Source organism: Atractosteus spatula, chromosome 24 (assembly GCF_055471065.1).
Source record: "Atractosteus spatula isolate fAtrSpa1 chromosome 24, fAtrSpa1.hap1, whole genome shotgun sequence".
NCBI lineage: Eukaryota > Metazoa > Chordata > Actinopteri > Semionotiformes > Lepisosteidae > Atractosteus > Atractosteus spatula.
Genome location: NC_142729.1, coordinates 13312831 through 13340791, shown reverse-complemented (window position 1 = coordinate 13340791; position 27961 = coordinate 13312831). Strand labels below are relative to the sequence as shown.

At 39.5% G+C, this 27961-nt stretch overlaps 2 protein-coding genes across 4 annotated transcripts; one reads left to right on the top strand and one right to left on the bottom strand.

The window, feature by feature from the left end:
- Positions 1–67: 67 nt before the first annotated feature.
- LOC148815935 (uncharacterized) lies at positions 68–16418 on the bottom strand. Of its 3 annotated transcripts, none has more exons than XR_016086032.1 (4): positions 16334–16418; positions 11420–11550; positions 10063–10164; positions 68–1088 (listed from the first exon to the last, which is right to left on the bottom strand). XR_016086032.1 is itself a non-coding variant. In XM_088904738.1 (4 exons), the coding sequence occupies exon 4, from the start codon at positions 7797–7799 to the stop codon at positions 5760–5762; it is 2040 nt and encodes a 679-aa protein (XP_088760864.1). In that variant the 5' UTR covers positions 7800–7810; positions 10063–10164; positions 11420–11550; positions 16334–16418; the 3' UTR covers positions 5539–5759. The 3 variants fall into 3 exon arrangements, 2 of the variants coding, with proteins under 2 accessions (XP_088760864.1, XP_088760865.1); XM_088904738.1 differs by lacking the exon at positions 68–1088 and adding an exon at positions 5539–7810; XM_088904739.1 differs by lacking the exon at positions 68–1088 and adding an exon at positions 5539–7810 and having other exon boundaries at positions 11420–11547.
- Positions 16419–16884: 466 nt separating this feature from the next.
- Positions 16885–26938, top strand: LOC148815934 (uncharacterized). Its single transcript, XM_088904751.1, has 3 exons — positions 16885–16969; positions 25155–25678; positions 26328–26938. The coding sequence occupies exons 2-3, from the start codon at positions 25162–25164 to the stop codon at positions 26846–26848; spliced, it is 1038 nt and encodes a 345-aa protein (XP_088760877.1). The 5' UTR covers positions 16885–16969; positions 25155–25161; the 3' UTR covers positions 26849–26938.
- Positions 26939–27961: the final 1023 nt, after the last annotated feature.

The window sequence follows — 27961 nt, the reverse complement described above, 5'->3', positions numbered from 1 at the left end:
AGAAGGGGATGTTTGCTGAGGGGGGTTACCATTGTTGTAACAAACAAATAAGTTCTGGACCCCGAGATGAAGTTGAAACAAGTGAGTTTAGTTGCATGCTAGGTACAGTATATTCAAAGAGTTGTTCAAAATTATAGGTACAAAGCTCCAGTTTATATAGCAAACTTCATCCATTTCTGACGCAAATTGTTACCGTGGTAATGGGGGAAGGTCACCTGTGTTTGGACATTCTCTAGATCTTGAACACTTTGAATGGCCAGTCTTATCTTCCCATAGTTAGGGAGTCTCTATCTTATACTTGGAATCTCTTATCAGTTAACTCCCATCCCTGCCATAACTCAAAAGAGCTTAAGCATGGAATGTTTTGTACCAAAAGAAGTCTTTGTGCATAAAGAAACAAGTAAACCATTTTTTCACATTTCCTATCTTTCTTCATTCCCCCCCTTCAGTACTACACAAACAACATGAGGCAGACTTCGCCTTTTTAGGAGTACAGGCATGCATTACCATGACTTTGTGAGTTACACGATTACAGCAAGACGTGATTAAAATCTTACCGCAAGTGACGATTACAATTGCACATACTGTATAAGCAATACTAACCCTACAAATAGGTACTGTAACAAAGTTCCACCCCAGAACCCAAACACAGACTTCAGCCATGTGGAGATCAATCATCAGGATCTCGGTATAGCAATACAGACCCAACATTAACTTTGATTATAATTTGTGGCTGATAGATATGACAATGCCAAGAATGTGTTGATACCATATTCCCCAATATCAGAGTGATGTTCCTCAGGCCTAATAAGCACACTGTTGGCCGCTCTTAGGAAGCCCGTAAGACACAGAAAGAATAGCAACAGCATTATTTCTGTTCACTCAGTCTCTGGTGCAGTGGCTCGGTGACAGTGCAATGCATGGATCCAGCGATCTCGCCCAGTCATTCGGATGGCAGAGTTGGTAGTCTGTAGCACTTGGTATGGTCCCTCTCAGCTGGGTTGCAATGTCAGTCAGGGCATCTTTTTCACTCACACCCACTCGTCAGGTATCAGGTCATGTCTTCCCTCTACTGTGTAGCGGCAATGCTTGTTAATAAGACAGAATTAAGCGTTGGTATGCTGTCCTAAAGGAGGCCCCATCTCACCCTCCATCTCTGTGGTGCAGCCACAGAGAAAGTATTCATGCAGGCTGATTTAAGATGTTTTCTTTTGATAAGGAACAAGCTCCCAGACGGGGATGCACTTAGCTAAGCCTGGCTATCATGATCAATGGTCATCCATTGGCGCCTATCAGTCTAGGGAGTGCCGAATGGACATCTGGACTGCATTCCTAAGTGTCAAGAGTAAGTGACTTATATCTCACCTTGACCAACCAATCAGGGACTGGCAGGGCGTGGTAATACCACGTGGGTCTCCAATGCCCGCCAAACTCTCAACCAATCAGCACACATCTGTGTCTTGGTCAAAAAGGGAGCGCAATCTCAGATCGGGGCTCTCCTTGGCCATTTTCGTGCATCCTCAGAGACAATCACGTGACAACTGCTGTTGTCTGCAAAAGGACTTGGACTTTGTTCTAAGCGTGAGGCCGAGGATCCCGTACATACTCAGAATTCTACTAACGTGAATGCTCCGCTTGATCAACAGCAGCCTACAGTTGGACCCTCATCGACAACCTGAATAGCTTATTCAGAAGCAGCGCTGGACCGGGAACGAACCAGCTTCTTCCCAGGCAAAAGAGTGACTTGTGAGGACTCGCGGTCACACTCTGTGCATAGAGACTTTCTACTAGCCAGCCAGACTGCTGGTAGATCCCCTCGGAGCAACGACTGCCCTGCGCACCGCAGTCAGATTCCTCCGCCCGTTCTACTCTGAGCTGCACCTCGACTGGTGGGCCGGTAGCCAGAGGACGCCGACACAACGCCCATTGGACAACCGCTGGAACAGAGGCTCCAACAGAGCCTGTCAGCTGGTTTGGTGTTCGTGCCGGGAAATTCCAATTCCAAAGTGGATAAGTAAACCCCATGTTCTACATTGCGTCTTGAGAATTCAATTGTACCTCAACACAAGTTGTTATCAATTTAATTCATGAGTAATGTATTTACTTCCAAGTTTAGAGTAACAGTGGGTAATAACACTGATTAGCGATTTGGTAACCGAACGATATATATTGACATATATTCTCTGTTGTGTATCTCTTTGTGTTTGCATCTCTTCGAGATTATATACCTTGTATATTGATAACCCTCACAGTAAGGTCTGCCGCTCGTATCCAGGCAGACTAGTATATGTTTGGTGCACAATTTATATTAATAAATGTATCTCGTGTATTGAACCCGTGTGTGTGCGTTGTTAGTTGTTCTGACGATTGATTTTCTAAAAGCCCCAACGAACAATCTTGTGATTACTGCTACAATTAATAATTGTCTCAGTAAACCCATCAAACCACTACAACTGGAAGTCCCCAAGCATCCAGCACCTGTTCACCAGCCCCGTGCACCACTTTAGTTAAGAACCTACAATACTGCAATAGAGAATTAGATAGCAAACTCAACAATCTATTAGCCAAATTTGGCCCTCCAGGGAGTTTCATTGGTTGGCCCATGATGATCTCAAATGGGCTCAGTCCCACAGTTCTGTTTGATTTAGCCAGCAGGCTACACAGGACCGTAGGCAGAGCATCTACCCACAGTGTTCCTTCAGTCATTAGATAACATCTTGTCAGTCTTTCAAGTTCTGTTCATTCGTTTCACCGTTCCTGCAGACTGAGGGTGATGGGGGCAATGAAGGTCCCATCTCACCCCTAACAACCCAGCCACAGCCTGACACACCTTCCCTGTTAAGTATGTCCCTTGATCAGAATCCAAGCGGCTGGGCAGTTAAAGAGGCAGTGGCCTCAACCCACCGGGAAAACAGATCCACAATCTTTAAGAGTCCAGTTTTCCCTTTACATACTGGCAAGCTACAATTGTCAATTTGCCAGTGCATGAAAGGTCCCTCAGGAGCAGGACGTTTGAGCTGTAGCACCCGCACCTGAGCTGTAGTTGACATAATTATCATGCAGCCCCACATTCCTTTCTAACCATTTGCATTTCTCTGTTCTGGAGGCCTCAGCCTGAATGTCCTGTAACTGTCCCTTTTCTACCAACAGAGGTCTCAAGAGACTCCTGCACTCCCAGGGCTGCCCGCCTCCCTCATGCACCAGAAAGGACCCATCGGTAAACAGTATTAAATCTTCATTAAATCTTCAAGGCCACCCCACCCTTTGGCAACAGCATCTAATGGTCCTGAATAGTATCCCACCGGGAGGTGCCTACCTCCATGCTCCTGCGTCAGCACAGCTGCCCAGAACCCATTTTCCACACTTACATACAAAGGAATGGTTGATCCATCTGAGGAAACTCCAGTCCTAGCACCTGTAAAAGAGCTTGTTTCAAATTATTACTGTATCCAAGGCAATCTTGTTCTTGGACTGCACTCCCCCCTTAAGCAGATCTGTTATGAGGTGTGCTCACTCTGTAAAAGGAGTCCATCCAAGCCTTGTTAAAATTACACAATCCTAAACACAGTTGGACCTTATCGTAACTAACTTTATGTCCCTTTTTAGCTAGAATCTCCAAAACCTGATGCAGCTCAGACTTGTGGGTTTCCTCATCAGGGGAAGCAATCAGAATATCATCGACATACTGAATGATCACAGAGGTCAGTTGCGGTAGGTCATGTAAGTGCTGTCTCAAAGCCACATGATACACTGTTCTGTATAAAGTAATTCCCTGTAAATGCTGCAGGGCATCCCAGTGGAACCCACCCACATTTGAGTGATAAAGTGCACGTCTCCTCCTAAATCAATGTAACGACCTTGTATTTAGAGAGCACAGCTCGCTGCCCCCCTACTCCTGTGGCCTCCTGCTGTCTCCCCATATAGAGATACAAACAAAGAATATGCTTCAGTATACCATTCGGCTATACTACCGTTAATCAGTCTACATTAGCTACTCAAAAGTAAATACATTACTCATATGAATTGGATTGATATCAACTTGTGTTGAGGTAACAGTTGAATTCTAGAGATGCAATGTAGAACATTGGGTTTACTTTTCCAGATGTAGATTTGTATTTCCTGGTACGGATACCAAGACCAGCTAGCGGCTGCGTCCAATAGCCAATAGGCATCGTCCCGGCTTCCTCTGGCTTTTTGCCAACCAGTCTTGGTGCAGCTCGGAGATGGACGAATTAGGAGGAGAGATTTCTGCTGTGGCGACATGCCGACAGCGTCTCTCTCAGGAACCTACTAGTAGTCTGGCTGATTAGTAGAAAGTCTCTATGCACAGAGCGTGACCACGGGTCCGAGCAAGTCACTTTTTAGAGGGAAGAAACTCGGTTTGCTTCCGGTGTAGCGCTGTTGCTGAATAAAAACGTATTCAAGTTGTCGACAAGAGTCCAAACGTATACTCTGGTGATCAAGCGAAGCGTCCACATTGGTGTCGGCTAGCAATTTATGTACGGGCATTCCTTGGGCCGACACTTTGCTGAAACAAGGTTCCAGTCCCAGACAACACTCACTGTCACGTGATTGTCTCTGAGGGTGTGAAAAGTGGCCGGAGAAGCAAAGTCTCTGAGCTGTGCAGTGTCTTTTAAACCAGGACCAAGACAGGTGGTGATTGGTCGAAAGTTTAGTGGCCATTTCTGACCCACATGGGGTTACCACGCCCTGCAGGTTCCTGATTGGTTGGTCAAAGTGAGAGATGAGTCACAATGACCTCTGACATCTAGGACCGCAATCCAGATGTTCCCAAGAATCTTACAGACAGATAGGTGCCAGGAATGGCCATTGATCATGATAGCCAAGCATGGCTGGCCACATCCCCATTTGGAAGCTCTTCTTATCTCAAAGATAAATCTAAATCAGAACTGCATGAATAGCTTCTCTGTGGCTGCACCACAGAGATGAGAAAGAGAGATGGGGCCTCATTTAGGAAGCACAGCAACACTTAATTCTGTCTTATTAATAAGCATTGCCGCTACAAATGTATATAAAAAGAACAGGTTAATTCTCAAATTAATTCTCAAATCTGGTAGGGATTCAGGGAAACAAGTGTGAATTAATTATTAAACAGAAAGCAGATGATACAGATAAGGATGTGTTAGTTTGACGTGATGTAATCTAGTACCACAGGGATCTCTACTAGGACCACTGCTCTTTATTAATTTTATATCTGTGACCTAGATTCCTGTTTAAATATTGAAATGGTCATATTTTCAAATATGGAGGAAGCAAACCGTAGAAGCAGCAAATGAAATTTCAAAGATTTAGAAACAAATCACGACTAAGCAAACACATTTATCATATTGTTGTAGAACAATTCTGTTGTAGACAAGATCTACTCTGAGGGTGTCCATTATAAAAGTATCATCACAATACCTGCAGGAAACACATATGTACCTAAAGCAATAAGCAATAAAAATAGAAAAATATATTCCACTCCAATTAATTCGTAATACTATAATCAAACTAATAATATTACTACCGAAATGTGTATACTGTATTATTGCAGAAAAAAATATATTAGTTTCCGTGAATCCAAACTAACTACCCCGAGCCCGTTAATTCCCATTGAACAAATCCTGCAGTTTTCTATTAAGCAATGTTTTCCAGTATCATGTCTATCATGTTATAGTATAAGCCTGTATGACAAAGAAGCATATTTTGTAGGACTCGTACATTTATTTCTTTGCATTTTCAGCAGGAAAATGTAAGAGCTAACAATACTGCCCCTCATCTTCTTCTTCTTGAGTTGACATCTTCATTCCCACTTCAACACATTGTCTAACTTCTTTTATCTCTTCCTCAGAGGCTGGGGGCAATGCTCCATTGAGGGCTTTTTCAATCTTCTCTGTTCTTGATTTTGTATTCCTTTCAAATTCTATTTTATTTTTCAGTACAATTGTTTTTATTCCTGCTTCTGCTTCTTCACAGCCAATCTGTAACTTTTTCCGTTCTGTATCAAAGTCAGATTTGCTGGGGTCTAAGGCCATGAGTTTCCCCAAGCCGCTGATTCTATCCATGAGGTACAAGTTGGAGATCTCTGTGTAGGTCCCAGAGATCATGTTCACCAAACTGGCAATATTAGATGCTTGGAAAGCTTGGTTATACAGCAGATCTCTCAGGAATGATTTTGCTGAATAGCCAAGCTTGGAAGAACCTGCTTTTTCTGCAGTTTGGACAACATCCTTTAAATGTTTGTTTAGGTTGGTTTTGATTATGTTGGAGAGCATGTGGAAAAAGAATACCATCTTCTCCCATTGTTCCTTTACTTTTCCCATCGCATCCAGTCCCTTCGTCAGCATTTTAATAGTGGTCTTGAAGTCGATTTCTTTCACCTCACAGCTCCTCATTGTGACTAGGATTTCAGTCAGGTCACTATGATATTTGTCCAGATTTTCCAAGCTTTTCTGGAACATCTGTTGTGCTTGATTCATCTGAGCTCGACTCTGCTCTATGCGAAAACGGGCGTTGTCAGCTGCGACGTCGCCTGCACTTTTTCTCTGTGTACTTTGCTCCTCTTGCTGTTTGGCCAGTTGTGGGGGGGTTACAGGAAAGGCAGAGGCACCTGTGAAGCCTTTACTCTCGGTATCAAACTTCATAGCCTGTGTTTTCAACTTTTTTAGTTTTGTTATTAACTCTTTTTGTTTGCTTTCTTCACAGACATTGTCTGGAGCAATATCTGTTAGACAAGAGCAGATTGTAAGAATGTCTTCGCACATTTGCATTGCTGTTATTTTTGGCTTGCAGTCTTCTTCTTTTTCCAAAGATTCCTTAACTCTTTTCACCTGATCTGCCACCCACTCAGACTTTGCACATTCCTTCTTTTGATCATAAAGTACGCCCCAATGTATTTTGTCTTCATGAAAAAAAGACTTAACTAGTTCTAGGAGACTCAAGAGAACCTGTGATTTGGCATAAACATTGCCTAACGCAATGGGATTTTGCTCCTTACTTGTTTTTCTTCCACGCTTAGTTACACTTGCAGTACAAGCACTATAACAGATATTAACTAAATTAGTGAGGCCCTCCACAAAGTTCATGCCAACAATATCCCAACCACTGGGCAGAGAGTCCATGGCTTTTTTATATTCTTGTTGAGCTTCATCCAACTGCTTTTGCATGTTTTCAAATGTCTTATTTGCTCTACGTTTTCCTTCTTCTGCTGTTTGTTTCCTCAACTTGGATTCCTCTATTTTCTGCTTCAGTTCTTCTAATTCTTCACTATAGGCTGCCTTAGCATTCAAACAGGCCTCCATCAGCTCTTGAATCAGATCAATGACAAAGGTGAATTTTTTCTCTGTGAGCTCTGACAGGATTTTACACTCCTCTGCTATGGAGCTGATGTTTTCTAGCTGGTCAGGGAGCATGAGCTCGATGAGCTTGTCGTCATCTCGGACAATCAACTTGACTGCTAATTTTACATACTCTGGCACATTGGCAGAGTGGAGACGAATTTGGTCCATGTTCTTATGGGCCTCGTTGAACGCACCCCATCCAGCATTGCACACTTGCATGAGACAGGCACGGAAGGACTCTGGGTAACGAATGAATTTAAAGCCATCTTTTGGGGGATTTTTATTGATAGAAAAGTCTGTATTAGAAGAGATAAAGACTAATTCTCCTAAAATGGCTATGGAAATTGGAGCTGGCATCAAAAACTCTTCCCAATTAGCATAAGGTTTCATTAGCATTTTGTTGTCATTTCGTACATCTTCAGCCTTGGTGATTTTTTTGGTACCTTGTATTATTTCCATGATTCTTCTTCCTAAGAGTAAAGGATAGAAAATCAATTTGTGATCTGCAATTATGTGTTCATGTGCACTTGTACACATGGAAACCTTTCCTAAATATTCTGGATATAACATTGTTAGGAGGTGATCCTGTTAACATTTTGTGTGACAAATGGGGGCTTATAAAATTTTACAATTTTAGCATTATATTATTGTATCAACATCAGTTCAGAAAATATTTGGATACTTTTATTTCAAGCAGAAGAAACAGTATTTATTTTTATCCAGAGCTGTAATGATCTGATTTATCATTATTAAATGTGAAGGATGCTGAATGTCAGCAAAAACTGTAAGAAGATATACAAATTGAAGTTTAGTGATAAGCAAAAGGTTTCAGACCCATAATTAAGTACAATAGAGTCGCTTTTATCTGACTTTCATTTATCTGACATTCCGTTTTATCCGACATAGCCAATTACCATAGTGTACAGTATATACTGTATGCTATGCATGTGCATGAAAGATCCCCCTTAGAATTTCTGATCTTGCTATTCACTGCTTCTATAATAACATCTTTAGCAGTGCACTGAGATTTGTGGTTGGGTTTTGATCAATCATCATGCTGCAGTACAGCTTACCAGCAGCTACAGCAAACTGATGTGAGTTAATTTGATCCTTTTCTCCTGGCAAAAGTTCTACAGTTTTCTGGGCATAGCTGATGGAATTGCCAAGTCTTACCATGAATTTCTATAGAATTTTTCTTTTGCAAGTTAACTTCAATGTGGCCGTGCTCTAGTAGAGGTCATTGTCTTGCTGAAGAGTACATTTTTCTACCTAATATAAAATTCTTAGATGACAACAAAACGAAATAAGTCATTTGAATGTCAGGTGTATGTCTCCTTAAACAACTCCTATAGGTAATAACTTGTAGAGTAGGGATTTTAGAATGGATGTACCAAAAGTTAATTAATGCAAATTATTGTATGTATGGATCTGCATATCTCTGACACAATAAAAGCCCTTTTTATTTTAATTAATAAAAGGTACCTCAAATTAAAATATAATATTTAAACTTAGTAACATGCATATCAGGCAACCCAGTGATCAGCATTGCTGCCTTGAAGCACTGGGGCCCTGAGTTTAATTCTAGTCCTTGCTCTGTGTTTGCATAGGTTTCCTTTCACAAAGCAAAAACTTACTGTTAGATTAAGTGACTTCTGAGAAAACTGGCCTTGGTACTGTATAAGTTTGTTTTTGTGTTTGTGTGTGCCCTGTGTAATGCACTGGTGTACCATCTAGGGTGTATTCTGCCTTGTGCCCATTGCTTGCTGGGATAGGCTCTTGCTCTGCAACATCACTGTATTGGATAAAATGGAAGGAAATGGGCCAGCAGCTATATCACCCTGCAGCTCTCAACTGGCTACCCACTGAAGCTAAGCAGGGTTGACCCTGGCCAACCTGGATGGGAAACCTCCTCGGAAACTACGTTTGCTGCTGGACAAGGTGTTAGTGGGACCAGTGGGGGGCACCCACCCTGCAGTCTGTATGGGTCCTAATGCCCCAGTATAGTCTTTCTGATGAGACCTTCAACCATGGTCCTGACTCTCAGTGGTCATTAAAGATCCCTGGGCATTTCTCGAGAAGAGTAGGGGGTCATTCCAGTGTCCAGTGTCCCTTACCGTGGCCTCCAAATTGTCCCCATGTATGATTGGCTTGCACTTGCCTCACCGCAATCCTCACCAGGAAAAGCAGAAGTGGAAATGGATAGAAACCCTATAGTCTCTCTTGATAGTCTAAATATTGTGTCTGAGATGATAAAGTCCATAAGATTTTAAATTACACAATGAATAGTGCTGTGAAACAGATTGTTAATCTATACTCTGTACGTCTCCTGATGCAGACTTTATGTGTACATATACTTGCATATACGTGTGAGTGCCTTAAGGCAGATCAAGTAACAACAAATTTCATTATCTACACCACTGTTGTCATAGTGTTATAAACATCACAAATAAAACTCCTATCACAAGATTTTCTTTTTATAATTTGTAAAGTACAAATGACCAATTTTCTTATTAGTTTATTGTAATTATATACTTGGTACAAAATACCTTTGATGGTTTGAGATTATTTTGGTCTATTAATCTCAAATACAGAGACTTAAATGTTATAAGTTGTTGTGAAAGGTATCACTACAGTGAAAGATTAAATTTTGGAGTACAGACATTAAACACACAGAAAAGCAGAAATAGCATAGTTTTGCAATGCTTAAAAGAACTGCTCTTACCAGCCAGCAGCAAGAAAAACTCTCACAATAATGAGTGAAGGTGGAGTCCTGACTGATAGAGGCCAGGAAGATCAGGGTGGGCACCTGAAGTCACAGACTCAGCTGAGGAAACATGAGATAGCCAAACACTTACACTCACATACCATTGTATTCTAAACCATTCATTTCTAGTCACTTTTTATCCAATACAGTAAGTACCTAGTGGAAACCTAAACAAACATGCAGAGGATGTACAAATTCCATGTAGACATCACCCAAGGAAGTAAATCCAGGGCCCCAGCTCTATGAGCAGCAATGTTAACTGCTAAAAAATCATTTATGTTTTATAAATGTTTTACTAGGATAACTTGAAGTAAGAAGTAGTTCAAGTACGTAGCTGCATCAGCATCTGTAGGCTGCAAAGGAACAAGTAAAGGTTTATTCTCTGTTGAAAAGAGAAGAAAAGAAACACAATGTTTTGGCTGTGGAGCCTTCTTTGGGTTCCTCACATGGTGCAGCGAATTCCTTGATTTTCCTGTGAGAATCCAAAGAATGTGTCTCTCCTGATAAAAATAACTCCGCCCTTTGATGACTTCCCTGTGCTTACAATCTCAGCTTTGCTACAGTTATTAATATTTGTAAAGAGTTATGGCAATTGTATTAACTTCTATCCTGACTATAGAAAATATAGAATCAATAAAATGAGTATACTAATATACTCATTTTATTTCCCACTCTTTTGTAACATATATACATCTGTATTGAATGCAGAATTTATGTATCAAGCAAATGCTGTATTTATGGAAAATAACATTGAAATTATACAGTGTTTAAAAGAAGAAAAAAAGTACCAAAAGTAATGTTAAAGTACTGTTACTGTATATGTTGGACTTGAACATAGTGCACTGCAGTCATCTAAGAGGAATAATGATAATTTTGTATATATTTGCTTTGTCTCTATTTGGTTGATTTCAGACAATTAAAACTGCAAAGCATAATGCCGTCATTGCTTCACAGAAGAGGTAATGTTCTTTGGAGGTTCTGCATATCCTTGTTAACATTTTACCTTTCCATTACTTTGGGAAAGGTTCATCCTAGTCTCATCTGTACATAAAATTGCAGATGCTCTAAATGTCTTTTGACTAATCTTCAAAGCTGGTAAAGGAAAAGCATGATTAAGGTAAGGACATCTTCAGCCACCTCCAAATCTGGGAACAATGACAATAATAAATCTTCAATGACCCAATTAAATCACCACCTACTGTATAGTCAGTTAAGTAAAATATTTTAAGCACATTCTTAACTCAATTTAAAATAAGATGTTAGGTATTTCTTCCATGTTTACAATGTGTACATGTATCAAAACTGTTTTTTTTACCTTTGTTTATGGTGTTAATATCTGCAAGCAACGTAATCTGTAGTTTCTTCTTGTGCTTCTGTGGACTCTGGCTGACAGATTCAGTTCCCAGTGCTGCACACCGTGCTCGTGTTGGATTCACTGCTAAACTGCTAGGAGAGGATACAAAGTTGCAGAGGCCCATGGGATGTTTTGCACAAGGCTATACCTTTCATTGTATCTCAGGTTGTCTCAAATCATAAATTAAGGTATGTAATACAGGTAAATTGATCAATGTTCCAATAATCTTAACAAATGTCTATGACCCTAATAGGGATGACAGGAGCCTAATTAACTTTTTTCTTGGATTCTCATCACTTGATGCTTAGGGGAGACTCTAACTTTGTTCTAAACTCTACATTAAACTGTTGCTCCTCTAGGTGTATTCCTGTCAATAAGACTGCATTAAACTTTACATCATTTCTTTATTTTTACACTATCTCTGATGAGTGGAGTTTTCTTACACTCTTTCATGGCAGTTTTCAAATGTCCTCCTTTCTCTCTTTCAACAATGTCTATCTCACACAATAATTAAATGCTCAAACAGTAATTTCATTTTCAGTTGCAAATAGTAAAACTCCCCTATTACAGAACTAAATCTATCAGTTGAAGATCCTACATGTCCACCTTTGGAGAATCAACCTGTTGTTGTTCTCTGACCTGGATTTTATCTAATTTATTATTTCCCAGATAGAAATACTTTTAGACACAAACACCACCCCAGACATTTCTTATGGAACCTTATGGGAAACTCTTAAGGCTTCTCTTTGGGAGCAAATATGTCCTTCTCCTTCTTCTTAATACCAATCATTTGTATTTCCCCTTCTCTCCAAGAATGATGGGGGAAAGATCTTCAATGGAATAGAAACTAGGTTGTGACAGTTCAGCATCCACTTTAAAACAACATTTTAATGTAATTTGAAGAACTGAAAGAGTAGAGTGATACAGTGGTGGTTAGTATTGCTGCCTCTTACAGCTGACACCCTGGGCTCCATTACAGACCTTATCATGCTATCTACATGGACTTCAAATGTTTCCTCCAGGTGCTCCAGTTTCCTCACATAGTACAAAGACAAACTCATAGGTTTATTAGCATCTGGATACATAGGCCTTGGTCTGAGTGTTGATAGGCTCTGGCTATTTTACAGATGCAGTCATTCAAAACGAGCGGGGTATGCTGCGGTAAAACGCGGTTGGCGTGTCACCTCACAACGCATCATAGCGCGTCATATCGCGTCATATGGTATAATACTGCAGTTATGATAATAGTATCAGGAATCACCGCCAGGTGGAGCTAATGAAGCTAAACCTCTCATGTACAGCATTTGAGCTGTTGACAGAAAATGCATGCTTCGAAATCCCAGTCACTCCTGAAAGACAATCTTTTTCCAATTAAGAATTTAAGTTGTATACTCTTCAGACTTTTAATAAATGTCAACTGTGTATTACAGAAAGTTAATCATTAAACATTAAAAAGTCAGTATTTTTTTAAAGCAAGATAGCTAAGTTGGACAAAAGTACACAGCCTACAACCTTTGTCATAAATATTTACAATTATGCAGAAATATTTTATGCATCAAAGTCTTTATGGAAGATATTACTAATAGTATTAATAATGAATGACCTTGGACAGGCTGTAAGTTCAAAGTACTACCATGGTCTACTCTCTTTGTAACTGTTTGTAAACTAAAAGACATTATTTTTTCATTGACAAAAAATAACAGCACAGCATTTCGTTGATCTGATCCTGTATTCATTTCCAATCATACAAAGTAAGTCTTGAGAATCTCCGATTCACCATGCCTTTCACATGCTCATAAACGATATTAATTTAGGAACATAAACTTATTATGTAAACTGTATATGGCTGGTATTGGTAGTTTAAAGAAAAAATACACACCAGTATCCCACTTTCTCCCTTAACATTTTAAGCATCAAAGTCTTACATGTGGTTATTTCGGAAACGTTTTTCCGTGCTCCTTCTGACTATATTACGTTTATATTGTAACGCATACGGCCATCAGGGTGTGTAAGAGCCGGCTTACCAGAGCGGTGACGTCGCCGCCCTTCCCTGTGATAGCAGGACTACAACTACTAGGCTGTAGAGAGATCTCTTTTTGGCTCACCAGACTGGGTCCCTGTTGAGTGACACGGGAGTCCTGGGTTCGAGCCCCCGACGGTGGAGGGCCGACCTAATGCGGCAAGGGCGCCCGCCTGAACCCCCGTTGCGTTACAATATACTTTGTGAGAAAAGTGACAGTTTTAAGCTTTTCTGCGAATACGCTCATTATCAGAGTAAACAAAAGCATACTACAAAGAATCGCTTATCTAAAGAAATTAACGATATAATTATATTAATGTAACGTAGCACAAACTCTTTGTGGTGTGATGGCTTAAATGACTGAAGCTCTGGCTTAAGTGATAGCCTGAGGTTGGGTGTTTAAATCTAGCTATTTTCATGGGTTTTCATTTAACAAATAAACATTTCTTTGAAAAACTAAAATAGCAAATATTATGGACACTATATTGACATTTTTTAAATTTCAAAATATCACAACATGCTCTTACTGTATGTACACAGCGGTACCGCAGGGTGTAGGGCGCAAACCCACATGACCCCATAAGCGCTACATTATTAATTATATCTTCTGTGTCACATTAATACAGGAATGTTCTTTTTCACAAATGTAAAAAGAGGCGATATACATTAACTGTTCTTCAACTCTTTAACTCTTCTACAGTTTACAGAGAAATTCCAAACAGAGCCTCACAACATTGTCCAATAATACTCTTCTTGTGTCTAATTTCTAGTTTAACAGGATTTGAGCTACAGTATATGAATATAATTGTTATTAATTTCTTTAGATACACGATTCTATATTCCAATTTAACAAATTCTAAAAATGTCAATATAGTGTCCATAATATTTGCTCTTTTAATTTTTCAAAGAAGCCTTTCAAAGGCTTGAGGCGTCTGTTAAATTGCCCCACTGAATAAAGGGTTTTGAATTAAACTGGTTTAACAGCTCTTAAGCATACTGTAGTTTTTGTTCACAGAACTTTGTCAGTGAAAAAAATGACCGCTGGCACTTTTCCTCCCCCCCTACATTCTCAGAGTAGAATAGGTGAACCTTCCAATGAAAGAGTCCCCCTTCCCCCCGCGGACAGACTGACAATTGTTTTCACTGCCTATTATTTGAGCTACATTAATATAATTGTATCATTATTAATTTCTTTATATACGCTATTCCATATTATATTCACCATTAATCAAATTAAATTAATCAAATTAATCAAATCAAAAGTATGACTTTGTTTACTCCGATAATGAGTGTATTCGCAGAAAAGGTTAAAACATTATAACTTTTCATTAAAACCCTCCACATCGCGTCGGGCCTAACAACACCTTTTAATTGTGGCTATATCCACGATATAGCACAGGCCTCGAGTGCCTTATTGCTTAAATAATTAAATTCTGAAAAGTATGAGTTTATTTTATTGTGATAATGAGCGAAAGTATACATGGAAAATGGTAATCACTTAACTTTGAACATTTTGTGATATTTCGAAATACCAACAAATCCAATATAGTGTCGATAATATTTATTATCAATAATAACGACAATAGGCGCAGCTTCAAATTATTCGTTGTTATTAGTAAATGACTTAGCTTCGAACAGTTGTGATATTTAGAAATATAAAAAATGTCAATATACAGTAGTGTCCATAACATTTTCTATTTTAGTTTTTCAGAGAAATGTTTATTTGTTAAAAGAAAACTTATGGCAATAGCTGGGTTTAAAAACCAGACCTCAGGCTCATAAGACAAGCACTTAAGCCATCACACGGGAAGCACTGAAACTGAAGCACATATAGAAAGTGTATTATACTACTGGTTGAGCTACAGTACATGAATATAACTTTATTGTTATTAATTTCTTTAAATACGTGATTCCACATTATATTCCCTATTAATCAAATTCTGAAAAGTATGCTTTTGTTTACTGCAATAACGAGCATATTTGCAGAAAAGATTAAAACATTATACTTTTTTACAAAGTATATAAACTTAATATGGTTGGTAGGAGCACGTAAAAACTTTTCCAAAATAACCTCAGTATGTAACTGAATGCAAAACTTTGAGGCATAAAATGTTTAGGAAGAAAGTGGAATACTTTTGTGCATTTTTCATTTAAACTACCAATACCAGCCATATACAGTTTACATAATGTTTATGTTCCTAATTTTATATTGTTTATGACCTTCAGACGTGTTATGCTCCTATTCTTTTTATGCACAGCTATCAGAATTTCCCTTTAGTTGTAAAATTCCATATAAATATTCAATACTAAGCGGATTAAATCATGCACAGTAAAGATATTAAATGATTAAATCTTTTCACTAATGACCAATGCACCACGAGTGCCCTGCCTTAATTGACAAGATATAGGATACATGTGGAGCTCTAGCCTGATAAACCCTTCAGTAATTCATTGTTTTTCCTTTAAGATTAGAATTATTGTTATGTGTAGTTAAACACTTCATATCCCTGATATAATTAAAATACACAAGATTGTTCACAGATTACAAGACATAAAATATGCTTATTTTTGTATTGCCACTGCAACAGTCACAGATTTTTGCACAGGGACTATTCTAGCTATTATTTTAGCTTTCACAGCCACCTCTGGGACCGTCAACAATAACAATAGAAGATTTGGTGGACAGTTCTAGTAGTTCAACAGATATAGTCAGTTAAGTAAAATAGTTTACAAGGAAAAACTATAATAACAACTCAAATTTACTCATAGTGTTGGGTATGTATTTTACTAACAATCATTGCATTTCTCAGATTAAAAAAAATGTTTTCTCTAACAATTGAATTGTTGTTTCTTACCTCTGTTAACGCTGTTAAGATCTGTGAGAAGTGCAATCTGTAGATTGTTCTTGTGCTTCTGTGGGCTCCTGGCTGAGAGATTCAGTTCCCAGTACTGCACACAATACTGATACAAAGCTACAGAGCTTTTATATTAGAGAGATGCACTTTCACTTTCAATTTCCTGTAATAGGTCCTGTGTATTAACTTACATATTCCATGACTTTTAACTTTTAAGAATTTATTTTGATTTAAACTAGCCCTTCTAAATCATCCCCTGCTTTATAAATTCTACTAAATGTGCAGTCATAAATAAAAATAATTGTATTAAGTATTCCAATTGCATATTGCAACTTAATAAATGTCTTTAGGTAACTAAAAAGTGTATTTTTCTTTCCAAATGCTACAGTTAAATATTAAACATTAAATCAAAATAAATTCTTATAAGTTAAAAGTCATGGAATATGTAAACTAATACACAACACCAGTTACAGGAAATTGAAAGTGAAAGTGCATCTCTCTAATATAAAAGCTCTGTAGATTTGTATCGGTATTGTGTGCAGTGCTGGGAACTGAATCTCTCTGCCAGGAGCCCACAGAAGCACAAGATCTATCTACAGATTACACTACTCACAGATCTTAACAGTGTTAACAAAGGTAAGCAACAACAATTCAATTGTTAGAGAAAACATCTTTTAATCTGAGAAAAGCACTGATTGTTAGAAAAATACATACCCAACACTTTGTGAGTAAATTTGAGTTGTTATTGTAGTTTTTCCTTGTAAACTATTTAACTTAACTGATTATATCTAATGAACTACTGAAACTGTGCACCAAATCTTCTATTGTTATTGTCGACAGTCCCAGAGGTGGCTGTGAATGCTAAAATAACAGCTAGGATAGTCCCTGTGCAAAAATCTGTGACTGTTGCAGCTGCAATACAAAAACAAATGGTGAAAGTTAATGCAATGATGCATGTTGGAAAATAAGTAGTAAAAGTTTTTTTTTAATGTTGTAATCTGTAAACAATCTTGTATATTTTATATATGTCAGGGATATGTTGTAACAGAAAGAATAAGGTTCCGGATCCCGAGATGAAGTTAAACAGATGAGTTTATTGCATGCAAGGAACAATAAAGCCGAAGTCTTGTTTCCCCGCAAGAAACAACAAAACCGAAATATTGTTCAATGTGCCGGTACAAACTTTTAGTTTATTTAGTATTTTCTTTCCGCTTCTGACGTCGCTTGGTATTATGGTAAAGAGGGGGGTCATGGTATTTGGCCAGTTTACAGCTTTTTGGCCAAATGGTCAGGGATTAAGTCCCCAGGGGGTTCCCTAGCTCTTTTAGCTTGCATCTGGAATCCTTATCAGTTCTCCCTTTCCTGCCATAAACTCCTGTTGCTTAGAAGTCTAATCTTCATGCAGAATGAACTTAAAGTTAACATCATGTATCTTTCTTCAGATATGAAGTGTTTAACTACACCTAACAATAATTCTTAAATCTAATAATAAATCTTTAAGGATAAACAATGAATTACTGAAGTTGTCAGATGAGTGAGTACATGCAGATGAGTACATATGTTGTCCACTCCAAAAGAAGTCAACAGGCTTAAGTTCTTGTTTGCCATGGTGAAGGATTCTGATGGCTCTGTAATTGTGTGAGGAGCTTTTCAGACATGGTTAAGGGCCACTCAATCCCCCTAGAGGACATGAGGACAAGATAAATGCCAATAATTATAATAATTACAAAATCATGCTGAATAACTGTCACATCACTCCAGTGGAGTTCTAGATCTTTGTAGAATCTATGCCAAGGCACATTGAAGCTGTTCTGGTGTCACATTGTGACCCTAAACCATATTAATACACTTCATGTTGTCGTTTCCTTGATTTTTATAGTTACCTATAGTTAGGCTTCACAGCCTGCTAGCAGCGTGTATCATAAACCAACCAAGTTAACATCTACAGTATTTCACTCCACTAACAGTGAGAAAAATATAAAAGTTAAAACTTCAGTAAGTTGTGCACAAAAAATTGCAGCAGTCAGCTGACACCCCTACCTTACACGAATCATAAGTTTAATAGACCCATACCTATTGTTAAGAATGTTCTTTTTATGAAAATGCAATGCTTTGGAACATGAATTGTTACCCAAATTTGAATTAATGAAAGGTGAATTAATGAAAGGTGAATGAAGAAGCAATTTAAAGAAATTTAGAAAGCTCCTGCAAATGTAGAGAGTAAAAAGGAAGGTGTCATGCAACTCATTTCATATCGAGTGTACACCTCATATTCCACTAACTAGTATGTGTGAGAGCTAGCAGAGAGCCTATGGAGTAGTACAAGCCATGTGTGATATGAAATATAGATGAATGGGTTTCAGGGAATTAATTACATTCATAAAAAGAGGTATGGGTGAAATTAATCTGAAGAGGAAATTTGCCACTTTAAGTAAATATACTGTACACTTCTTAAATTACTGTCTCAATCCATAACAGAATACTGAGCCATTTAACATGGACCCAGCGGAGCAAGAGGAGATTTGCTCGGCTTTGGATCAGCACGGACAAGCCTTACTCCAGCTACAGGCTTCTGTCCAACAGATCTCTGCGCACCTGTCTGCAATGCCGCCCATCGGCAGTCGAGGAAGCAACGCTGGAGCTGCCGCTTCGGCTCCGCCTCTGCCAGCTCCTACACCTGCCCCTCGACCTCTTCCACTAACTCCACCTGACAGGTTTGACAGCAAACCTACGAAATGTCGGGGCCTCTTAGCACAGTGTGCGCTGGTTTTCAGGCTCCATCCGGAAACTTTTTTTTTTCTCTTCAGGACAAGATCGCCTTCATAGTTTCACTGCTAACTGGCCGCGCTTTGGAATGGGCTACTGCTCTGTTTGATCGCGGGGCTCCTGAAGTTCAGGATTATGATCTCTTTTTAGGAAAATTTAAGGGGGTTTTTTGTCTTCCCTTAGTTGGTCAAGACTCTGCCTTCCGCCTCTCCTCCATCCACCAGGGCCGCCGGTCTGTACAAGATTATGCTATAGATTTTCGAGTAGCAGCAGCGGAGACTCACTGGAACGATGAGGTCCTTATTTTTCTTTTCCGTCAAGGACTCAGTGAAGAAATAAAGGACCATCTGGTAAATATGCCTCAATTGGGCAGTACCTTGGAGGAAGTAATTTCACAGGTGTTGGAATTGGAACTCAGAATTCGTCAAAGGAGTGCTGAAAGATCTCGGACCCCAATATTAAAGGCTCCTCGGCTATCTCCTATCAGATCTTTCGACTCAGAACAACCTATGGAAATAGCACGCACCTGGTTAACCCCTGAAGAACGAGAGAGGCGCCAACGAGAGGGTCGCTGCATGTACTGTGGGAAATTAGGACACTGTAAAGCGGCCTGCCCTGCTTCATACTCATCCTTGAGGCGCCGCCCACCTTCTCAAGGTCCTAAGGTGAGTGAGATTACTCAATCCCCTCAGTTTTCCTCAGGATTTTTTATTCGTTCTACACTATTCTGGGGTAATGAAAGGAGACCTCTTCTAGCTTTTATAGACTCAGGGGCTGCAGGAAACTTTATAGACGCCTCCATCGCTCGAACTTGGAAATTACCCATTGACCCTGGTGACTACACCACTTCGTGTTCAATCTATTGATGGCTCCCCCTTATCTCCAGGACTTATTAGGTGGAAAACTGAAATTATAAGCTTGCAGATTGGCGCCACCCATGTGGAAGACATCTGGTTTTATCTCCTTGAGACCCCAACACATCCTTTGGTGCTAGGCTTTCCTTGGCTACAGCAGCATGACCCTAACATGTCTTGGTCCCGAAAATAAATTTTAGCTTGGGGACCCAGATGTATTAGAAATTGCTGTCGTCTACCAGTAAGAATTGCACTCACGGCGACGTCCCCTTCAGGGGTTCCTACCATACCCCCTCAATATTCTGATCTACAGGAAGCCTTTAATGAGCAGGAGGCCTTGGCCCTCCCACCTCATCGACCATATGATTGTGCCATTGACCTTTTGCTAGGTACTATCCCTCCTAAAGGTCGTATTTTTCCGCTCTCCAATTCTGAGTCTGAGGCCCTGAAAGTTTACATACAAGATTCTCTGAAGGCTGGACTTATACGTCCATCCACTTCACCAGCATGTGCCAGTTTTTTCTTCGTGGAAAAGAAGGATGGTGGGCTCCGTCCCTGCATCGACTATCGTGGCCTCAATGAGATCACAATCAAGAATCGGTACCCTTTGCCTCTAATTCCAGCAGCACTTGAGTCTGTGCATGGAGCCAAAATCTTCACCAAACTGGATTTACGAGGGGCCTATAATCTAATCTGCATTCGGGAAGGGGATGAGTGGAAGACGGCATTCATGACAACCCATGGACATTACGAATATTTGGTCATGCCCTTTGGTTTGGTTAATGCCCCAGCGGTGTTTCAGTCTTTTATTAATGACATCTTTCATGATCTCCTACAGAGATTTGTCTTGGTTTATCTAGATGACATTCTAATTTTTTCTGATTCCTTCCAGGATCATGTTCTCCATGTCAGAGAAGTACTCTCCCGGCTCATTAAGAATAAACTATATGTCAAACTGGAGAAGTGTACCTTCCATGCTTCGAGGATTCATTTTTTAGGTTACGTCATCTCTCCAGAGGGGGTGGAAATGGATTTGAGTAAAGTCTCGGTGATTACTGATTGGCCCACACCCAAGAACCTCAAACACATACAACGATTTCTCGGCTTTGCTAACTTTTACAGGAAGTTTATTCGAAACTTCAGCTTGGTGGTCACTCCCATAACCTCCTTGACCCGTAAAGGACCAAGACAAGGCAAATGGACCCCTCAAGCCGAAGAAGCATTTCAGCGTCTGAAACACCTGTTCACAACCGCCCCCATCCTAAAACACCCTGATCCAACTCTGCCTTTTGTGGTCGAAGTGGATGCTTCTGGCCATGGTGTGGGTGCTGTTCTCTCTCAACATCATGGAGAAAAACAGATTCTTCACCCCTGCGCCTTCTTCTCTAAGAAGTTATCCCCTGCCCAAATGAACTATGACGTTGGTAACCGTGAGCTCTTGGCCATTAAGCTGGCATTGGAGGAATGGAGGCACTGGTTAGAGGGTGCTCATCACCCTTTTTTTATTTACACTGATCACAAAAACCTGGAGTATCTGCAGTCGGCCAAACGTCTTTGTCCTCGCCAGGCTAGGTGGTCCCTTTTTTTTTCCAGATTTAATTTCTTGATCACCTACACTCTAGGTTCTAAGAACATCAAAGCAGACGCCCTCTCACGGATCCACGACCCCCCTGAGGCCGAATTGATTCCAGAACCCATCATCTCGTCTGGTAAGTTCCTGGCAGCTGTAAGATGGGACATTGAGGTAATTGTTTGACGAGCCTTGGTTGGGCAGACGTTACCTTCTCAGTGCCCTCAGGACAAGTTATTTGTCTCTAATCCCGTCAGATCGGCAGTTTTACAATGGGGACATGACTCCCGTTTCGCTGGACACCCTGGATTTCATCTTCAGAGACTTCTGGCGGCCAACTATGGCCAAGGATGTCAAGGAGTATGTCCAGGCCTGCTCTATCTGTTCTCAAATGAAGTCTTCCCGGATGAGGGCAGCGGGCCTTCTTCAACCCTTACCCATCCCTGACCGTCCTTGGACCCACCTCTCAGTAGATTTTATTACTGACCTTCCACCCAGCCATGGACACACGACTATTATGGTAGTGGTAGACCGTTTCTCCAAATCTGCTCATTTTATTCCCCTACCATCTTTACCTACAGCTCGAGAACTAGCAGAATTGTTCGTACTGCATATCTTCCGACTGCATGGCATCCCTAAAGATATTGTTTCTGATAGGGGCCCTCAGTTTGTCTCCCAATTTTGGATGGCCTTCTGTAAGTCACTGGCCGCTTCAGTCTCACTTATCACCCTCAGGCCAACGGTCAGACAGAACGCATGAATCAGGAACTGCTGACCTACTTACGGTCTTATATCTCCTCTACCCATGATAATTGGGTGTCCTTGCTCCCATGGGCAGAGTATGCACACAATTCATTATATACCACATCTACTGGCATGTCTCCCTTTAAGTGTGCCTTAGGTTATGAGCCTCCTCTTATCCCTGACTCCCATCCCAACACAGAGGTACCTTCGGTTCAGGACTACATCACTAACCTGCAGACCTTCTGGAGGAAGGCCAAAGCCACCCTTCTTCGCACCGCAGCTCAGCAGAAGAAGGTGACTGATCGGCGCTGTCGTATCCCACCCAGACTTCGACGTGGTCAGTTTGTTTGGTTGTCTACCCGTAATCTTCCTCTTAAGCAACCTTCTGGCAAGCTCGCTCCCAGGTACATTGGTCCTTTTCGTGTCCTCGCCCAGATTACCCCAGCAACTTACCGGCTGGCCTTGCCTCCTACCCTTCTGATCCACCCTACTTTCCATGTTTCCCTCCTTAAGCCCTTTCACAGATCCACCCTGTCTAAACTGCAACAAAGACCCCCACCGCCTCGAGTAATTGATGGACTCCCTGCTTACACGGTCAATAAAATCCTGGATTCCCGATGGTTTCGTGGATCCCTACAATACCTAGTCGATTGGGAAGGCTACGGTCCGGAAGAGCGTTTGTGGGTTCCGGAGAAGGATATTCTGGACCCCAACCTCATCCAAGACTTCCACCTTAACTTCCCGGATCGTTCCGCTAGGGCGTCAGGAGCCGCCCGTAGAGGGGGGGGTAATGTTACGATCCCTGCCTCCCGGCAACGGAAGAGGCAGAAGTAGGCGTAACCCCAATCAATCAGTTCACCTGTCAGTTTTCCTATTCACCACCACACCCCCGTCTCATCCTACTTAAACACCTGTCTTTCCCTACCTCTTTGCTCAGTATTGGTTTTCCTCTCGAGCTTCCTGGTTGCGCTACTCCTACTTCTACCTTGTGTTTGTCTTGGCTTTCGGTTTACGGTTTTTTCCCTTTTGACTACGGCTTTTCGGATCATGGCTTGGCTTCGTTACTTATGCTCTGTTTCGGATCACTGGCTACACCTGGACTATTGGATTGCTCTACTGTCTATGATTTCGGATCACGCTTCGGCTTCGGTAACTCATTCCCTTTTGATCTCTGGCTTCCCCTGGACTCTCGGCTCACTCCTTTGACTACAGCTTTCTTTAGATCACGGCTAGGCTTTGTCAGCTCCCGCAAGTGGGTTCACTCACTGGTTTCGGTCCCTCTACCGAATCCATAACAAAAAGAGAAGAAAGAAAACACAATGTTTTGGCCATGGAACCTTCTAGGCTCATTTTGTTTTCTTTCTTCTCTTTTCAGCATGAATAAACTATTACTTGTTCCTTTGCAGCCTATGCATGCTGACACAGCTACCCACCTGAACTAGTTTAAGTAAATATGTTAACAAATATCTGAATTGTTAGATAAAATTGCATCCAGCTGTGAATCAGCTACGTGACTTTGCCCCCGTGAAAATGTGGGAAAGAGGTTTAGTGGGCAGTGTAGTCACCATAGTTTATTTTGATACACTGTACAGTATAATAGTATAAATCAAGTATGTTTTTTAATGTTTGTAATCACTATTCTTGCAAGCACATTTTATATTCAGTTTGCTTCTGTGTGTTAGCTGAAGTGTTAGCTAGTTGGCAAAGTTATTGAAATCTGAAACATCGTGTCTCATAAATAAGTATTTTAATATGCGAAGCTCATGAAAACTGAGGAAAACAATGACTCTGAAAAAGATACAAGAAGCTTGAAATTATTATAATTAAATTGATACTGTTAATAATGACCAGACACATTATTATAGTTTCAGTGGTATTTTTAATACCACTTTGTTATTCTCAATCCTAATCACAATATATACGATTTCATTTTAAGGCGTCTGTGAAATTCCCCACTGAATAAAGTGTTTTGAATTAAACCGGTTGAAGAGTTAACAGTATTCACGATTTTTATTTCATTATTAAAATAACTTAACAGTGAATATGTTATAATATATATATATAAAACTGTTAATATAGTGTACATAATACTTTGACATGCGTGAATGAGTCAAATTAAAAATAAAACGTGTTAACAAAGAAAATGGATTACAGTAATACTACCAGCTATAAAGATACATAGATTTAGATCCTTAAATTAATACTGTAATTAAATTCTTTAGATACACGATTCCATGTTATGTTCCATATTAATCAAAGTCTAAAAAGTTTGCGTTTTTTTACTATGATAACGAGCGCAAATATCCATAGATGAGGTTAAAACATTATAACTTTTTATGAATGATATAAACTTAATATAGTCAGGATCACATACAAACTTTTGCAAATTAACCACAGCATGTAACCAAATGAAAGACTTTAAAATCTTTAGGAAGAAAGTGAATATGGGTGTATATTTTTTTTAAACTACCAAAACCAGACATATACAGTTTACATAATATGTTTTTGTTCCTAAATTAATATTGTTTATGACCTTCAAACATGTTGTGCTCCTCTTTTGTTTTTACTCAGCTACATAAATTTCCCTTTAGTTGTAAAATTCCATATTAATATTCAATATTAAGTGGATTAAAACATGCACAGTAAAGAGATTAAATGATTATATCGTTTCACTAACAACCAATACATCATGAGACCCCTGTCGTTCATTTTGGCTAGTCAATCACGTACTGCGGTACAACGTGGTGAACTGTAGATAATTTCGCGCGATACGGGGTTGTACCATTCATTTATAATGGCTGCATTTGCATGTTTCACAATATTGAACTTAAATCTGTAGTAATAGCTGTTTTATTCAACTCTAATACTTGAATCTTCTCTTCTGTAGAGAAATCATGTCAGTGTCAACTGTAGAGACACTCGCTGTCATCTGTAACGAAGACTTGGAGGAATTTGGTGAGGCTGTTATATCATCCATGAAGGAAGGTGTCCTCTCACTGCAGAATCTCTTTGCGATTCTCCTGGTTGTGGACAGAAATCACATGGAGCAGGAACATGCAGACATTAGGAAACTGATTCTGGCAGCAAAGGAATGGCTAGAACGATCAGATAAAGCTGCAACATGCAAAGTGGAAAAGGTGGACAAGCACTGTGAGGAGCTGACAATGGAGAAGGGCAGGCTGCAACGAGAACATGGTAGCAAGAAAACAGAATTGGCCAACCTGAAAGACCAGCTCACAGCCAACACTGAAATATTGGAGAGACACAGAAATGAACTGCAGTCAGCAAAAAGTAATTTTCAGTCCAAACAGCAGATTGTTAATGACATTAAAGCCAGAATGCAGCATGATGAAGCTATTAGAAACACTGGAATTGGACTGATGTTTATTCCTATTATTGGGACTATAATAGGTAAGTGCTGAAAGGGGACATGTAGTGTACAGTAATAATAACATTTGGTAGAAAGAAGTGCCAAAATTGCTTCTACCACTTAATCAACATATTTACATATCCACATTATACCCCAAAGTTACTTGAAATCAGAAGTTTGTTACAGCATTAAGGTTAAAAAATACTAGTGTTCTTTATTTACACTACAGTGAAATAAAGAAAAAAACAGCCACAACCAAATACCAAAACGAAACCTTCATCGAAAAGTGTAGTCAGAAGCATAAAGTCTCTGACTATCATAGCCAAGCAGCTAAGCCATTTACTAGCTTCAAAACAATATTTACACAGTCTCAGTCTCCCTTCGGTGGTCAGTCAGTCCTTTTCTCTATGTTGAGTGGAGCCAATAGGCCTTCTATTCTCCAGATGGCAGACATAATTCCATTGACTTACCCAGAAAGCCTCCACTTCCCACTTTTAAATTTCTCCTGGCCAATTATCTTCCAGCAACTGGTCAGGTGACTGAAAGAAGCAGGTTATTCCCCCAAAGGTTTCTGGTGAATGTGCTTTCACACAAGGATGAGAATAAAATATGAAAATATAAATTCATATTGGTCTTTCCTGGACACAAAATAATACACTATTGTTTTTTTTTCCTTTTTTCATTTTTCAGGAGCTACTCTGATTGGTGTCTATCAAACGGACTTAAACAATGCCACAGAGGCTGCCAACACTGCTGAAATGGCTTTGAGGACATCTGAGGAAAATGTCACCACATCTCTTAGTAGAGTAGAGGAATATGAGCAAATGGTTGAAAAGAAGAGAGAGGAGCTCAACAACACTGATGCATGCTTAAGACAAATTCAGAATGACATTCAAGACATTTCCTCTAAGATCTCATACATGGTGACTGTCCAGCAAGACTTGAGGAATGCCACACAGATGCTCAACACATTGTCAGGGAAAGCACAGGTGTTGGTGAAACAGACTGAATATGTCATCATCTTTGATGTGGTGATTAACATTCTACAGGATATCTCTCTGAAATTGTGTGAAATCTTGGGCATGGAAAAATACCATCTTCTCTTTCAGGAAGATATTGCAACACTCATAAGTGCTTTGAGAGAAGACAACGAGAAACTGAAAGCCATTTCTTTTCAAGAGGATCAGGAAACTATTGTATCATTAATATGAACAGGCTTGTCATAAAATCATAAAATTAATGACTTACTCAATTAAAAAATAAATAAAACAAGGTACTGTTGTTGTGTAATACTAGTGAGTGGCTTTATAGTTGCAATGGGAAAAAAGTTTAAATCTTATACAGTACAGAGCTCTAATCCTAATCTTTACCATCGTTGTTCCAATGAAAACTGAAGTGTACAAGTACTGTATTTTTTGGTTACAAGCTCACTGTGGATGAAAGTTATATTGTACTCTGCTCTCCCTGGAAACAGTATTTTGTAGAAATGTTGCGATGTCGGCTGACATACTGTATAGATTTGCCTCTACTGTATGTTTTACATTCACTTACATTATCAGTATTTGACACTCAGTAAAATGCAAATATGTCTAAGAATATCAAAGCATTAGCATTAGTTTTGTATCTGCAAGCTTATTTTGACATTTATCAAATTATTATTTTTAAAGGTCATATACAGTGCTTTCTCAATGTAATCTTTTAATAAAGTTGCAGTGAACAAAGAAGCCTGATAATGATATTATTGGGTTAAATAAAACAAAGCAATCACATTGGTTTTGTGCACATTAGTTTGCACAAATAATGTTTTACGTTTATATAACACAATAACACTTAAATCAGAAATGTGTCTTTCATCAGGGGAACTTCTAGAAACATAAAAATAGTACAAGTAAACATTAAATTAAATATATTATTGCATTATAGACATCAACCATATATTATAAAACATTTTTATTATATCACAGTACGTGAACAGTGCACTTACAGAGAGGGGCTAATACAGTTACAAATAGGGAGTTGTGAAAATGAAAAAATCTAACTATCAGGAAATGACCAAGCAGATTAATCAATAAATGAAATAAATAATCATAATCCCCAGACTTGTAAAACATTGTGGCCAAAAATACACCAGAGTTGTTGGTATAGTTAGTGGCACATGAGCTCTTTGTTCTCCGGGACAGCTTTGGTGAAAAGAGTAATAATTCAGGCACACTGGGATTAACAAATATTTATTAATAATGACAATACACACACTAACGCACACACAGTATAAACATACCTCACACAAGTTATACGATTGTATGTACAAACTTTCAAATAATGTG

Excerpts from the sequence above, each read along its gene's own strand:
- LOC148815935 (XM_088904738.1), bottom strand. The coding sequence starts at position 7,799 with ATGGAAATAATACAAGGTACCAAAAAAATCACCAAGGCTGAAGATGTA.
- LOC148815934 (XM_088904751.1), top strand. The coding sequence starts at position 25,162 with ATGTCAGTGTCAACTGTAGAGACACTCGCTGTCATCTGTAACGAAGAC. Across the intron at positions 25,679-26,327 it reads TATTATTGGGACTATAATAG|GAGCTACTCTGATTGGTGTC; the intron begins GTAAGTGCTGAA and ends TTCATTTTTCAG.